General features: G+C 52.8%; 1 protein-coding gene across 1 annotated transcript in view; it reads left to right on the forward strand.

The window, feature by feature from the left end:
• SCUBE3 (signal peptide, CUB domain and EGF like domain containing 3) overlaps positions 1-13731 on the forward strand; it is a 35333-nt gene extending 21602 nt beyond the window's left edge. Inside the window, exons 10-26 of the mRNA XM_032593334.1 lie at positions 1169-1216; positions 3603-3719; positions 5410-5532; positions 6007-6123; positions 6617-6742; positions 7028-7144; positions 7285-7389; positions 7681-7797; positions 8135-8293; positions 8536-8751; positions 9114-9275; positions 9481-9648; positions 10157-10318; positions 10738-10935; positions 11427-11579; positions 11702-11781; positions 13409-13731. Coding sequence (XP_032449225.1) covers positions 1169-1216; positions 3603-3719; positions 5410-5532; positions 6007-6123; positions 6617-6742; positions 7028-7144; positions 7285-7389; positions 7681-7797; positions 8135-8293; positions 8536-8751; positions 9114-9275; positions 9481-9648; positions 10157-10318; positions 10738-10935; positions 11427-11579; positions 11702-11781; positions 13409-13558 — 2318 coding nt within the window. The 3' untranslated portion in view covers positions 13559-13731. The remainder of the gene's footprint in view (positions 1-1168; positions 1217-3602; positions 3720-5409; positions 5533-6006; positions 6124-6616; positions 6743-7027; positions 7145-7284; positions 7390-7680; positions 7798-8134; positions 8294-8535; positions 8752-9113; positions 9276-9480; positions 9649-10156; positions 10319-10737; positions 10936-11426; positions 11580-11701; positions 11782-13408) is intronic.
• The last annotated feature ends 659 nt before the right edge of the window (positions 13732-14390 follow it).

The raw sequence follows: 14390 nt of genomic DNA on the forward strand, positions 1-14390 counted from the left end.
TGATCTCATAGTTCATGGGTTTGAGCCCTGCATCGGGCTCTGTGCTGACAGCTCAGAGCCTGGAGCCTGCTTCAGATTCTGTTTCCCTTTCTCACTCTGCCCCTCCCCCACTTATGCTCTGTCTCTGTCTGTCTGTCTCTCTCAAGAATAAACAAACATTAAAAAAAATTTTTTTTAAAGGGGTCCTTCAAGTACCTGCTTCAGAGACTTGTACACACAGTTCTAAACTTCTTTAATTAAACCCCCTCCTGCTACACGTTTCCCTCTGAACTAACTCTTCAAAGTCCCTAGAACATTTTTAGGTCCTCCTGTCACCTTCTCCTGGCTGGTTTGTTCCAGCTCCTTTCATCTTTTTCCTCCTAAGCCTAAATCTTCTGCTTCCTAAACCCTCCACCATCCCCTGGACACACTCACCCATCCCCAGAGTCTCCCAAAAGAAACTGCATGCAGTCCCCAAAGAAAAGCTGCATGTGTCAGGACAGAGCTCGGGACCCATGAATGTGGGGCCAGATCCCCCTCTGGTGTCCCCCTGTTCAGATCGTCCTGAGCATGGCTGATTTTGAAAATACCCCCTTGTAAGCTTGAGCTCTTCTCTAATGCAAGACCCATTCTGTCTTCTGGACCATGGCCAAGTGAGGCAGAAGAGAGCAAAGGAGGAGGTCCTAGGGTTCATGGCTATGTCCTTCCCGAGTTCTTCTCCCTCTTCTCCAACAGAACTTATTTTGCCTTGCCCTGATCTCATGTTCCTCCCCAGCCCTGGTAGGAGGAAACATCATTGTTTGGGGCCACCAAGACATTCAGATTTAGTGGGGAGACTGAGAGGGCAGTACAGTTAAGCAGAAAGGGTGGGCCCCTTCGGGATTTGGCAGCTTGTAAGATTTGAGATTGCATCCCAGCTCTGCCTTTGGCATGCTGTGTGGTACTGGGCCCATGACTGCCCCTCTCTGAGACTGTTTCCCATCAGTCACCTGGTGGGAGCCTGGCTTCTTTGAGGATACCAGGCAGGACAAGGCTGGGGAATGAAGCATAGGAGTCTCAGGGCTCATCATTTGGGGCTAGTGGTTTGGGTCTACAGGGTGGAGGAGGAGGGTGGGGAGGGGGCTGGGGCACAGTGGGCCACAGTGGCTGCTGCCCAGCATCTAAACAGCTTTTTTACAATGTCAAACAGGGGAAAGGCGGCTAGAGCAGCACATCCCCCCTCAGGCCGTTTCTAATGGTAAATATGTCTGCTCTCTCCGCTTGCTCTCACTGGCTTGCTAGGGGAAGGGCTAACCCGCTGGGGCTCCCACTAACCGCATGCCCACTGGGCCCAGCCTGACTGGACTCTAGCCTATTAGCAGGGCTCCCCTGCAGTCTCGGTACTGGGCCCATTGGGTGACAGGAAACCTGAGTCCCCAAGAGCTGGCCCAGGAGCCTTCGTGTTGGTTTTGTCTTTCTTTGTTCCTGTCACTGTCCTCCTCTCCTGCTCTCTCCTCCTCCCACCTTCTCCCTCACCCACCTGCTAACACCTCACCTGTTCCCAGCCATCTTCCCCTCCCTTCTCTCTGCCTTCTACACAGCAAAAAACCCAGCAGCTCCATCTTACCCGTTGTGCCCACTAGGTGGCTGAGTTAGGGGTGGGATAGAGTTAGATGCCATCCCTCCTTGAGGCTGCTTCCTTGGGTTCCCCCCACACCAGCTCACAGCCCCAGCATCACTCGCCATTCTGTCCCACCATAATGGGTACAAGCATGACATCTGAATTCAGACTGACCTGAGTTTGAATCCTGCCTCTGCCACTTTCTAACCATATGACCTCAAGCAAGCTACTTTCTTCTCTGATCCTTAGTTTACTCTTCTGTAGACAGGGAGAATAAGAGTTTTCTCCTTTGGGGTTGCTGAGATGATTGAGACAGTGTGTGCAGAGCATCTAGTAAGTGCCTGGCACAGAATCAGCACAGATTAAACTGTGGTTTCATACTGCGACCTGAAGAGCAAAGGGTTGAGGCTGTGCCATCCTGCCGCCTCAACCCTGCCCTGGCTAATGCTGCCCTGCAGGGGAGGGCAGCTGTACCCAGCTTCCTCGTCTGACTTGAGATGTGTGTTGTGCCAGCTCTGCTGCTCCTCACCTTGGATCCCTCAGAACCTACCTAGTCTTAGCACAGGATCTGTTCCCCTCCCCCTGCTCCAGGGCTTGGGGGCACCTCTCCTTCTACTAAGAGCACTCTTGGGGGGAATGGCTAGGCTTGGAGCCTGAACTCAACATTCCCTCCCAGGTTTCTCCCATGGTCTTGGGGAACTTCAGGAGACTAAGGTGTAAGTGGCACACAAGAGATCCCACTGTGGCTGCTCCCAGACCTGGGCATTTGAGTAACTGGGGCATGACCAGGGACCCACAGGCAGGGTTGGGCTTCTTCTGGAACCCTTGCTTTGGTGGTCTCCTTGGTGACAAGGGTTGGACCTGAGTTTTAGGAGTCAAAGATTTAAGAAGATGATAGTTCTCTGGTGCTTTTCTCATTTAGTTCCCCAGATTTGGAGAACCACTCTCCTTTCTTCCCCAGGAGAGGGTTTGGGATTCTGTCTTTCCAATGGGAGAATTCTAGGGCCCCCAGACGGTGGCCCACACCTCCTCCAGAGTCCCTGAAGGGGGAGGGGTCTTGCACTATTTGAACTGATGGTTTTTCCCTGGGCTCAACTCATTCTCCTGAGCTGCAGTTTAAACTTGTTTATGTCCTGCAGAATGCAGAAAATAGGGAGAGTGACCTATCCATACTCCCTCTATTCTGACCCCTCAGCAAAGGAGTCTTACCAGTCAAGAGGGGGCAATAGAAGAGACCTAGCTCTGAGGTTCTCTAACTCTTTCATCTACTTTCTTACACCCTGCCTCCTCCTCCGAATTCTTCTTCTCTTTTGGCCCCCTCCCCTACCTAGACAATCTCTCCCCATTAGGAAAGAAAAACAACAATAGAACAGCCAGCTTATCTCCATCTGGAACTAAAAGGAAGGTTTGGGAGGTGTTGGGAGGTAGCTGGGGAGGGGCTGGGAAATGACCAAATATGTGCCTCTCCTCTGAGGATGAGCAGTCACGCCTGGAACTGGGATCTTTTTTTAAGACAGCTGGGCAATCCCTCAGCTGTCTCCAGAATCACTAGGTTCACTCTTCCCAAGATTGCCCCACTATGACCACCCCCCCCCCCCAACCACCACAGAGATAGTCACTGGAAAGAGGAGGAAACTTTTATCTGTCCCTTCTTGTTCCCTGGCGGCTGAGAACCACCCTTACTTAGCTCCCATCCCTCCCTGCACCCTCCCCTCTCCACCTCCTCCACCCCCTCAGCACATTCCTGCCTGACAGCTCTGGCTTGTACCTGCCTCACTGCTGTCCACCTTGTTTCAATCAAGTAGGGGGCAGGGAAGTGGACTGCTTGGCTGCACTTGTGAGGGGCTGGGGGCTGGGAGCCATGGGAGGAAGGGGGCTGGGAGCCTTCACTGAGTGCTCCTTCTAAAGCACAGGGAGGCAGCTCAGGCCTTCCCTCAGGCCTCTGCACTCTCTACTACCCTTAAGTTTGGGACTCCTCCAAGCCAATAACCCCATTACCATCCCCCACCTCCCTCCTAAACAGAGACCTGTGCTGTCAACAATGGGGGCTGTGATAGTAAGTGCCACGATGCAGCGACGGGTGTCCACTGCAGCTGCCCTGTGGGCTTCATGCTGCAGCCAGACAGGAAGACGTGCAAAGGTAAGGGCTCTCAGAGGACCAGAGCATAGGGGTGAGGGGGCTGAGGCTGGGATCAGAGATCTAGTACCTATTATAGGACCTCCTCAACCCCCTGGAGGCTATCCTGATTAGAAAGAACTGGGAGCATGGCTAAGGCTGGTCTTTTGTCCACCTTTCCCAGTTCAGTTCAAGGGGCACAAAAGTCCAGCCAGTCCTTTAGTGCCCGCTGCCCACACCCTACCTTGTTTTCCTTACTCTCATTTCTATCCCGCTCTGGGTCCCTAGCCCTCTTGGTTAATGAACATGTTATTCTCATTTGTCCCTGGGTCTAGAAGGATATTTGAGCCCTGGCTATGTGTGTACAAGGTCACAGATGTGTTCCATAACCTTCATAACCCACATTCCCCAGACCTTCCCACTGGGAAGGCTATACTGGTCAGAGGGAGAATAGGGTAGCAGTGGAAGCACTGAGGCTGGAGACTGGTTACCTGGGTTCAGATCCCAGCTCTGCAATCCTGGGCAAGTTACTTAGTGTCTTTGTGCCTCAGTTCCACTATAATAATGGCGCTTGTTGTAAGGATTAGATCAGTTATATAAAGATTATATATTAAGTACTTAGAACAGTACCTGACAAATGATAGTTATCATTATGGTATAATTTCCCATGTTGTCCATCCTATTTCCCCTCCTTTTAATTAGCCAGGTCTGGGAGAAAGGTGGAATGGGGGAGGAAAAAGGAAGAATAGCCATACTGAAAATAATGATTCATCAGGTCTGTGTCCCCTGGTCACAAGGAGGACTGGAAAGAGGACTGAGCTCCTTCTTTGTGTCTTTTGGCCCAACAGCTGGCAGAAAGGATGGGGAGACGGGGAGGGCTGGGGCAGCAGGTCAGACAGCCAGAGTTGAGAGGTTTCCTGCTGGGAAGGACTGTTGACAGGTATGCTAAGAGTGAAGTGGAAGACTGCCCTCTCTGCCCCCTCCCCCAAGTAAGGGTGAATAGCCTGGGTCCTGTCTGCCACCAGCTTGGGGAACTTGACCTCAGGAAGGAAGCTGCTCACTGCCCGCCCCCCCCCCCTTCCCTTCCTAGTGCTGAAAGCCGCCTCAGGCCTGAGCCTCTCCAGACCTCCCAGTCCAGCCCCCTGCCTGGCCCCTGCCCCTCCCCCATCAGCTACCCAGCCTCACTGGCTCTCCTGGAGGTCCTCCTGCCGGCTCTCTCCTAGCTCCTCCTCTCTGAGGAGCTCACTTTTGAATCTCCACTCCACCTCTTTGTGCCCCCCCCCCACCATTGCCCTGTTGCCCACTGCCCGGGGCTCTTATGCTAGGCAGGGGTCAGGGACAGGGAAGATATAAGCCTTATCCACCAGCCTTTTGTGGAAGTGCCATCCACACAGAGTGAGGGGCAGAAACTAGCCCTGTAGTTCAAATGCCATCCTGCTTCCTACTCCAGGCAGTCCTTGAAGGCCTGACTCTGCTTCCTATCTGTTCCCTTCTGGGAGGGCTCATTTCCAGGAAAGAAACTGGTCCTAATGGCCACAGATTCCATGAGCAGGGAAGAAACAGACCAGAGAGTGAGAGAGGAGTCAGAAGGGCAGGCCCAGAGCTCTGCTTGATTTTCTCAGTCTCTGTGAGGGAGGGAGGGATGTTGTCTCCTTATCTGTCCCCAGCCTGTGGTATCACCTTTGGTTCTCTCTACTTTGTCCTGCCTTCCCAGACATAGATGAGTGCCGCTTGAACAACGGGGGCTGTGACCACATTTGCCGCAACACAGTGGGCAGCTTTGAATGCAGCTGCAAGAAGGGCTATAAGCTTCTCATCAATGAGAGGAACTGCCAGGGTGAGCAGACTTGGGCCAAGGGGAAAGCCTTAGGAGAGGTTCTGGGGCTAGGAGAGCTTCAAGGAGGCCAGAGGGCCAGAGTCTGAGGAAGTCAATAGACACTGTGGGGAGCCTCCATGGGCAGTGTCATGCTGCAAATTAGCAAATGTACCCCTTCCTCTTGATGACCAACTCTACCTTGCTTTTGGCAAGGAGGGATGGATTTCACCCCACTTCAAATCCTTGGCAGGATCCAACCTGCCTAACCACATGTGGTGACCCTGATCCACAGGTACCAGATCTCACAGTTCCTGACTCCAAAGACTACAAGTGGAGGGGGCACAGGGGATGGGTAGGCATTGCTAAATCACTGATCTTAGGGCTGGGCCATGAGGGAGGGCCAAGGCCCCTCATTTGGGTCCTTCACCTGAGCAAGGGACTGCAGGGTCAAATGCCCCAAGACAGATTCAGTGGCTTGAATCCTTATTCTTCCAGATATAGACGAGTGTTCCTTTGATCGAACCTGTGACCACATATGTGTCAACACACCAGGAAGTTTCCAGTGCCTCTGCCATCATGGCTACCTGCTATATGGTGTCACCCACTGTGGGGGTAAGCCAGCAAGTTTAGACCCTCAGCCACCTGTCCCCTCTCACCTCCACACCCTTCAGTTGAATGAGTTCCTGATTTGGCTCGTTGGCTCTGGGCAATCCCCAGGTGCATGTGCCATGTCTGCATCCATCATGATAAATGGGAGAAATTAAGACAACCGGGAGACTAGGAGATCAGGGAACAGCATCCTACCTCCAAAATTTCTATCTCCCATCCCAACGCTGCTTCTTGACTCCCACTCCCATCCTGAACTCTCAAATACAGCCCCAGTGGCAGAAAGGAATGGCAGGCTTTACAAAGCTTGTCAGCTTGGCCGCTTCTCAATCGTTCTTTGGGGACAGAGATAAAGGAAGGAGATCCTAGGCTTGAGCTTTTCTCAAGCCAGTAGTCATCTTGGAGTGCCTGGAACTCTCACCAAAGGTCCTCACTCACTGCCCACTCCCTGGCTCCTACTCCCCCACCATTGTTGGTGTCTCCCTCCTCCTTCCCCCAGATGTGGATGAGTGCAGCATCAACCGGGGAGGCTGCCGCTTTGGCTGCATCAACACTCCAGGCAGCTACCAGTGTACCTGCCCCGCAGGCCAGGGCCGGCTGCACTGGAATGGCAAAGATTGCACAGGTGGGCGGCACCCTCTGCTGGCCAGAGCTGGCACTACATTTTTGGGGGGTGGGAATTGGGGTCCTGGAAAGTGGGGAGTTCCATGCCAAGGAAGGGGTAAGGTAGTAGGGGAGTAGAATGTAGCCATTTGAGTTACTGACATGAAGTTTCTGGTGACGAATCCCTTCATCAGTCTCTGTTTACAGTTACAGTTCTGCATGTAGCTAATGCTCTTCCCAAACCAGCCAAGTGTAGAGGGTGGGAGAGGAAGGCCCTCTCCTCCTCAGGTCTCTCTCCCCTTCCTAGAGCCGGTCAAATGTCAGAGCAGTCCTGGTGCCTCGAAAGCCATGCTCAGCTGCAACCGGTCTGGCAAGAAGGACACCTGTGCCCTGACCTGCCCCTCCCGGGCCCGGTTTTTGCCAGGTACATAGAGGTGGTTGCTGTAGGGCTGGCAGGGAGGAAAGGCTGGCTGTTCAGGTAGCTCTCCTGCTTCCCTTGCATTACTCCAACCAGTAGGTGTTGGGGGCGGGCAGCTCAGAGCTGTGACAGCCCCCTTCTCTCAGAGTCTGAGAATGGCTTCACGGTGAGCTGTGGCACCCCCAGCCCCAGGGCCACTCCAGCCCGAGCTGGCTACACCGGGAACAGCACAAACTCCAACCACTGCCATGGTGAGCACCAGCCCAGAGGCTTTGTTCCCACCTTATTCTCTTGCTTATTAACCCCGATTTCTCCTCATTAATTCTCCTGGTCTTACTTTTTCCTGGATCCCCTTCCTTGCTCTGTCATTCTCCAGCCCTTTTGCCTTGCTCCCTCTGCCCCTAACATCTGAGTCCCCTGGCTCTCATAATCCTTCTCCAGCCAAGCCCATGGCTTATTGCCCAGCTTCTCAATACCCTCCACAGCAGTACCCACCCCCCTCGGCGCCCCCAGGCTGTGCTGAGCTTCTGCCATCCCTCTAGAGGCTGCAGTGCTGTCGGTTAAACAGCGGGCCTCCTTCAAGATCAAGGATGCCAAATGCCGTTTGCACCTGAGAAACAAAGGCAAAACGGAGGAGGCCAGCAGAATCCCGGGACCAGGTCTGGACTGGGGACCCCCCTCCAATGGGTTGTCTGGCCACCACACCCCTCCCCCACCCCTCAGCTCCTCTGCTTAGTGAGATCTCTAAAAACCCACTGGCATCCTGAACTCTGGACAGAGCAGAGGGAAGAAGCACTTGTAGGCATAGGGCCCAAGGAAGAAGTCCCAGGATATCCCTCCACCAAATAATAGGTATCCTACCTTAAAAGTGAACTGAGACAGTTGCGGAGATCTGGTGAGGTCTGCTTGGGCTAGGGTGGGAAAGTGAGAGCTGGGAGTGAGAGCCTTCTCTGTCCCCAGGGGGTGCCCCTGGGGTTGACAAGGCCTCTCCCCCAGGTGGTGCCCCCTGCTCTGACTGCCAGATCACCTTTATCCACCTCAAGTGTGACTCCTCTCGGAAGGGCAAGGGCCGGCGGGCCCGGACCCCTCCAGGCAAGGAAGTCACTCGGCTCACCCTGGAACTGGAGGCAGAGGTCAGAGCCGAAGAAACCACAGGTGGGACTGGGGGCACTGCAGGGAGGAGGGTGGAAAGCAAGGGGTCAGAGGTGGGGAAACCACAAGTCTCAGCAGCAAAGGGAAGGGGCAGAGCTTGTACTAAGGGCAGACCATGCCTAACACCAAGCCCAGGAGCCAGTCTCTCTTACCACATCCCTCCTAGCTCCTAGCTTTGCTCCCTGCCCTCCCGCTCACAGCCACTTTCTCTTCCTTCCCTGACTCATACCATCATCTACCACCAGCTGGCTGTGGACTGCCTTGCCTCCGACAGCGAATGGAACGGCGGCTGAAAGGGTCCCTGAAGATGCTCAGAAAGTCCATCAACCAGGACCGCTTCCTGCTGCGCCTGGCAGGCCTTGATTATGAACTGGCCCACAAGCCGGGCCCAGGAGCTGGGGAGCGAGCTGAGCCAGCAGAGGCCTGTAGGCCTGGGCAGCACCGTGCTGGGGCTAAGTGTGGTAAGGGAGCTTGCTGGGGAGCGGGGGAGCAGGGGAACGGGGAAGGCCCAACTTGGGCCTGACTCAGAGAGCAGGACACTTTACGGCCTCAGTTGTACCTCAAATTGTGAGGCAGCCAAGACCCTCCTGCCTGTCATCATCCTCTCCCTGGTCCCAGGTTGAAATCTAGAGGGATATCATATCCAGAGGGGCCATCGACCCTCCTTTACATGGCATTGGCCCCTGATCTTCCCAAGCAGGATTCTGTCTATTCCCAGACGAAGAGATTCTCCTTGAATCTGGGGAAGCGGGAAGGGGAATCCCAGGCCTGGGTGGCGGGAAATAGGGGGGCGGGGTGGCTAGCACGGCCGACTCTCCCTCAGTCAGCTGCCCGCAGGGAACGTATTACCACGGCCAGACGGAGCAGTGTGTGCCATGCCCAGCGGGCACCTTCCAGGAGAGAGAAGGGCAGCTCTCCTGCGACCTTTGCCCTGGGAGTGATGCCCACGGGCCTCTCGGAGCCACCAACGTCACCACATGTGCAGGTGCCAGGGGAACAAACAATATAGAGTGGGGTAGGGTGGGCACTGGGACGCCCATGGGCATGGGATTTCCCAAGGGCAGGCCCAGGCTCCAGACCACTCTCCTAGTCAACATCCTGCTTGTGTGTCTCTGTCCCCTGAGACTGGGTGACCCCGTGGGGATGACCAGGACCATCCCCATCAGAGTTGGGCCCTTGATTCATTGCAGGTCAGTGCTCTCCTGGCCAATACTCCGTTGATGGGTTCAAGCCCTGCCAGCCATGTCCACGCGGCACGTACCAACCTGAAGCAGGACGGACCTTGTGCTTCCCTTGTGGTGGGGGCCTCACCACCAAGCATGAGGGGGCCATCTCCTTCCAAGACTGTGACACCAAAGGTGAATGGGCTACACACTGGGGGACTCCCCAACTTTAACTACTTACAAAAAAAACTCTCCAAGTCCTCAGAGTAGACCTGAGTATGCTGGCACACCATCTTCCCCAAACTAGGAAAGGCCCAGCTGCCTGACCAACCAGACCATCCTGCTCATAGGACACATCCTGACCCTCCACCAGTCCCAAGTCTGGGAATTAGGGAATAAATAACAGTGTCACTTACCCCTCTGCTTCGGAGAACTGGTGGCACATTCCCCTCAATACTACCAATGAGTTTCTAGAAGTTTGGCACTACAGTCAGTGCCTGAAAGAAAAGGATTGGCATGGTAGCCAACCACTCTGTAAGTTTGTTTTTCCCTAGGCTTCAATTCTGGCATGACAAAGAAAGGTTGGGACTCGGAAGGAACTCTGGTGTCTTCACACAGGAACTCCTGTGTCCTGCTCAATCCCGTGCCCCAGAACTCCCACTTGCCTACCATCTTAACGCCTACCTTTCCCCCTCGCCTGCAGTCCAGTGCTCCCCTGGTCACTACTACAACACCACCATCCATCGCTGTATCCGCTGTGCTATGGGCTCCTATCAGCCTGACTTCCGTCAGAACTTCTGCACCCGCTGTCCAGGAAATACAAGCACTGACTTTGACGGCTCCACCAGTGTGGCCCAGTGCAAGAGTACGTGGCAGGCCAAGCTGTGGAAAAAGGGGCAGAGAGGTCTGGGAACAGTGGGCATGGGAAGAGGTGGGGGGTGGGGCAAGTAAACCAACAGGGAGCAAGGCTAGGGAGTGGATGGGCAGGAAAGTCCCACCCTCCATCTCTCCCATCCCACTCAATCTTAAGACCACTTGCTGGGCTGGGCCCCATGGCACCCTCTCCCTGGAGATAGGTGATGGGGAGACAGAGAGAGGTGAAGTGAGATGAGAAGGTACTAAAAGGGCAGGAAGGAAGGTGGACCCAGAACTTGAAGATGATGAAACAGAAGGCAGTTGCCTACAGTGTCTGGTTTCCACTTCAAAATCCTTCAACATCCCTAACCCATTCCCCCACTGACTTCCCTTCTCTTTCTTGCTCTGTCCATCTGGGCTTGGTTACAGATCGCCAGTGTGGTGGGGAGCTGGGTGAGTTCACTGGCTATATCGAGTCCCCCAACTACCCAGGCAACTACCCAGCTGGCGTGGAGTGCGTCTGGAACATCAACCCCCCACCCAAGCGCAAGATCCTTATCGTGGTACCCGAGATCTTCCTGCCATCTGAGGATGAGTGTGGGGACGTCCTCGTCATGAGAAAGAACTGTGGGTGGCTGCAGGGCTGGGCCAGGGAAGGGCAGTTCAAATCTGGTTGGGAGGGAGGGACAGAGAGAGGAAAAACTGGTACAGGAAGAACTAGGGCAGTGAGAAGGGAGGCCTTGGAAGTAGAGAAGCTAACAAAGGAAAACAGCAATGAATGTGCTCTGTGATTGGTGGAGAGCAGAGTTAAGAATGCCAGCAGTGGGACTAGAACTCCAAAAGTGTTACATGTCTCACTTTCCTGTTCTAGCATTTTTGCCATTCCGTTCATTTAAATGTCAAATTTCTTACACTCTGTGAGTGCCTGGATGTCAAAGAGGAGTTGTGGAACAAGTGGAGGGCAGTGGGAGAGGACCTGTGTACGTTGGGGAGTGGGGGAAGTACATGTATGGGGGAGAGTCTCTGTCAGCATGACTCCTTCCCCCACTCAGCCCTCCTCCAGGAGGGCTTGGGTAGCCTGCTCTGCTGTTTCCCTGACCTGCTGCTTGCCTTCCCAGCCTCCCCATCCTCCATCACCACCTATGAGACCTGCCAGACCTATGAGCGCCCCATTGCTTTCACGGCCCGCTCCAGGAAGCTCTGGATCAACTTCAAGACGAGCGAGGCCAACAGTGCTCGTGGCTTCCAGATCCCCTACGTCACCTATGATGGTGAGCAAGGGCACGAATGCCAGGGAGGTGGGTGAGAAAGGGGAGGCTCATGAGTCTTGAGGGAGCAGGGGGAGCAGGAATTGTTTCTACCCCTAAACCCCTCCTCTTGGTTGATTGTGCAGAGGACTATGAGCAGCTAGTAGAAGACATTGTTCGAGATGGCCGGCTCTATGCGTCTGAAAACCACCAGGAGATTTTAAAGGCAAGTGAATGTGCACAAGAAGAACAGCCAGCATTTAATGAACATATAAACAATGTGCAGGCAGTATGCTAAGTGCTTACATGAATATTCTCATTTGATATATACAACAGCTCTATGAAATAGGTACTTTCATCATTCCCACTTTACAGATAAGAAAACTGAGGCACAGAGAGTTGAGTTTGCCCAATGAGTTCAAGCCCATCTGACTGTACTATCTTACACTGTAGGGGAAGAGAAAGGGAAGATGAGGAGTGAAATGTCCCCTACTTGTTTCACCAAGAAATACAGGGAAAATGAGGTATAGAAAGATACTTCTGCTTAAGTACCTTCCTTCCCTTCCTCTCTCCTCAGTTCCCACAGAAAAGGAGCAGATCTAGCATAGTGTTTCTCAGAGTCCATTCAATACGATCTGTCTTAAAGGAAAAGAAATGTTACCAACACTGAAGAATGAACTAAACACCTGGTCTGTGGATCCCAGTTTGAGAAAATTGTACTTAGGAAACTACAGTCCTAGCCACAGTATTACCCTTCATAAATGATCAATGCAAGGAAAAGTTTTATCTTTATGATTAATAAGATCATTTTTATACTATCCTCAAAATAAGAGACACAATGACAAAAATTGCTTAGGACTTGCAGGCTACAAAGAAAAAAATTTCAGCAATGCTTTTCAAACATTTTTTAAAGCATCTGAACCCTTATTTCACATGTGCTGTGGAACTCCAATACATAAAGTAGTGGAGTTGTTTTGATTGAAGTTGGGATGAGAGGCTAGAAGCCCCACTTCTTATTTTAAAAATCAGAATACTAGCCTAGAAGCCAGAAGATCTGAGTCTCGGTGCACGGTGCCTGGCACCTAGAAGGCCCTCCACACATCGTGTTGCTGTTTTAGACAGAATGGTCAGGAAAGGCCTCTGAGAAAAGACCTAAATAAGGTAAAGGGCTACGCATTAGAAGATCAGGAAAGGAGCATGGGAGCAGTGTGGCATGCTCAAGAACCTTGAGAAGGCCAGTGTAGCTCAGCAGAGTACGAAAGTCAAAGCAGCATGGAGGACAAAGAGTGGGGTACAGATCATGTTCAGCCTATGGACCATGCAAGGGACTTGGCTTTACTGAGCGAAAACAGAAACCAGAGAAGTGTTTTGAACAGAAAGAGGATATGATCTAATTAAAAACCAAAAAGTCACTCTGGCTGCTGTAGGGGAGAACAGTCCGTAGAAGAACAAGGGTAGGTAGAAGCATGGAGACCAGTTAGGAGGCTGCTGCAGTAGTCCGAGTGAGAGAGAACATGGCTTGGACAGGGTGGTAGCTATGGAGACTGTGAGAAATGGTCAGACCCCAGATATATTTTGAAGGTGGAATAAACAGGATTTGCTGTGATTGTGGGCAAGAGAGAGGAGTTCAGGATGACTCCAAGGACTGGGACCTGAGCAATAGAAGGGTGGAGCTGCCAATGACTAGGTTATAGGATTCTACAGGAGGAACAGATGGTGGGGATGAAAATCCAGAGTTCATTTCTGGGCATGCCTATTTAGCATCAAGAGGGGCTGCTTCTGAGTCGAGGCTGGTGTTCCTCTTTTCCACCCCCGATGCTGAGGCTGACATTACCACCTGCCATCCTCTGCAGGACAAGAAGCTCATCAAGGCCTTCTTCGAGGTGCTGGCTCACCCCCAGAACTACTTCAAGTATACAGAGAAACACAAGGAGATGCTGCCAAAATCCTTCATCAAGCTACTCCGCTCCAAAGTTTCCAGCTTCCTGAGGCCCTACAAATAGTGCCCATAGGCCCAAGACCCAGGTTTTAAAGCCCCCAGACTCCTTAGCCCTCAGAGCCAGCAGCCCCCACCCTCAGATGAGGAATTCTCTCCTCTCTTTCTTTTTGGAGAAAAAAAAAAAAAATCACTATAGACCAAGCAGTCTCCCTTTCTGTATCTCTAGCTTCCTTTTCCTGTCTCTCTCTGCTTCTCTTTTTCTCCCTCTCTCTCTCTTCACTGCGTTCCCTTTTCCTATATGCCCCCTGGAAAAGCCATTAAGTGCTGGCTCTATTCCCCCTGAGGGGTGAAAGAACAGTGTCCCCTTCCCAGCCACACTGCCCATTTTACCAGCTCACATCCCTGGCCCATCAGCCTGTAAGGGTGACAGAAACCCTTGAAGGAAGTGGGTCTAGTAGGAAATGAGGAGGGGGAAGAAGAGCTTCTGCCATTATAGGGTTGTGCCTTGCTAGTCAGGAGCCAAAATGTCCCCTGGCTGTGCCCCCCGCCCAGGGTTCTGCCAAAGAAGCCTTTGACTTGTAGGCTTATTGCCAGCACGGTCCTCTGGGGCACATGGTCTAAGCCCTGGACTGCCCACACAGCTGGCTTTCTTGTCTATACAGCTCCTCTCCTTCTTCCCCCACATGTCTGCCTGGTGTCCAATCCATGAGGGCTTACAAAAGGCCCAGACCACTGGGCTAGTGGACACCAGCTGACTGAGGAAAAGCAGCAGGCATTACCACGTTGAATGTGCCGCTGTCACTCCCCAAGAGAAAGACTATAGCTCTCTGCAGGACAGAAACCAGGTTTTAAAGCATCACCAAAAAATGAAGAAAAAAAAAAAAGAAGAAAATGTA

The sequence above is a fragment of the Lynx canadensis genome, chromosome B2 (assembly GCF_007474595.2).
Source record: "Lynx canadensis isolate LIC74 chromosome B2, mLynCan4.pri.v2, whole genome shotgun sequence".
Taxonomy (NCBI): domain Eukaryota; kingdom Metazoa; phylum Chordata; class Mammalia; order Carnivora; family Felidae; genus Lynx; species Lynx canadensis.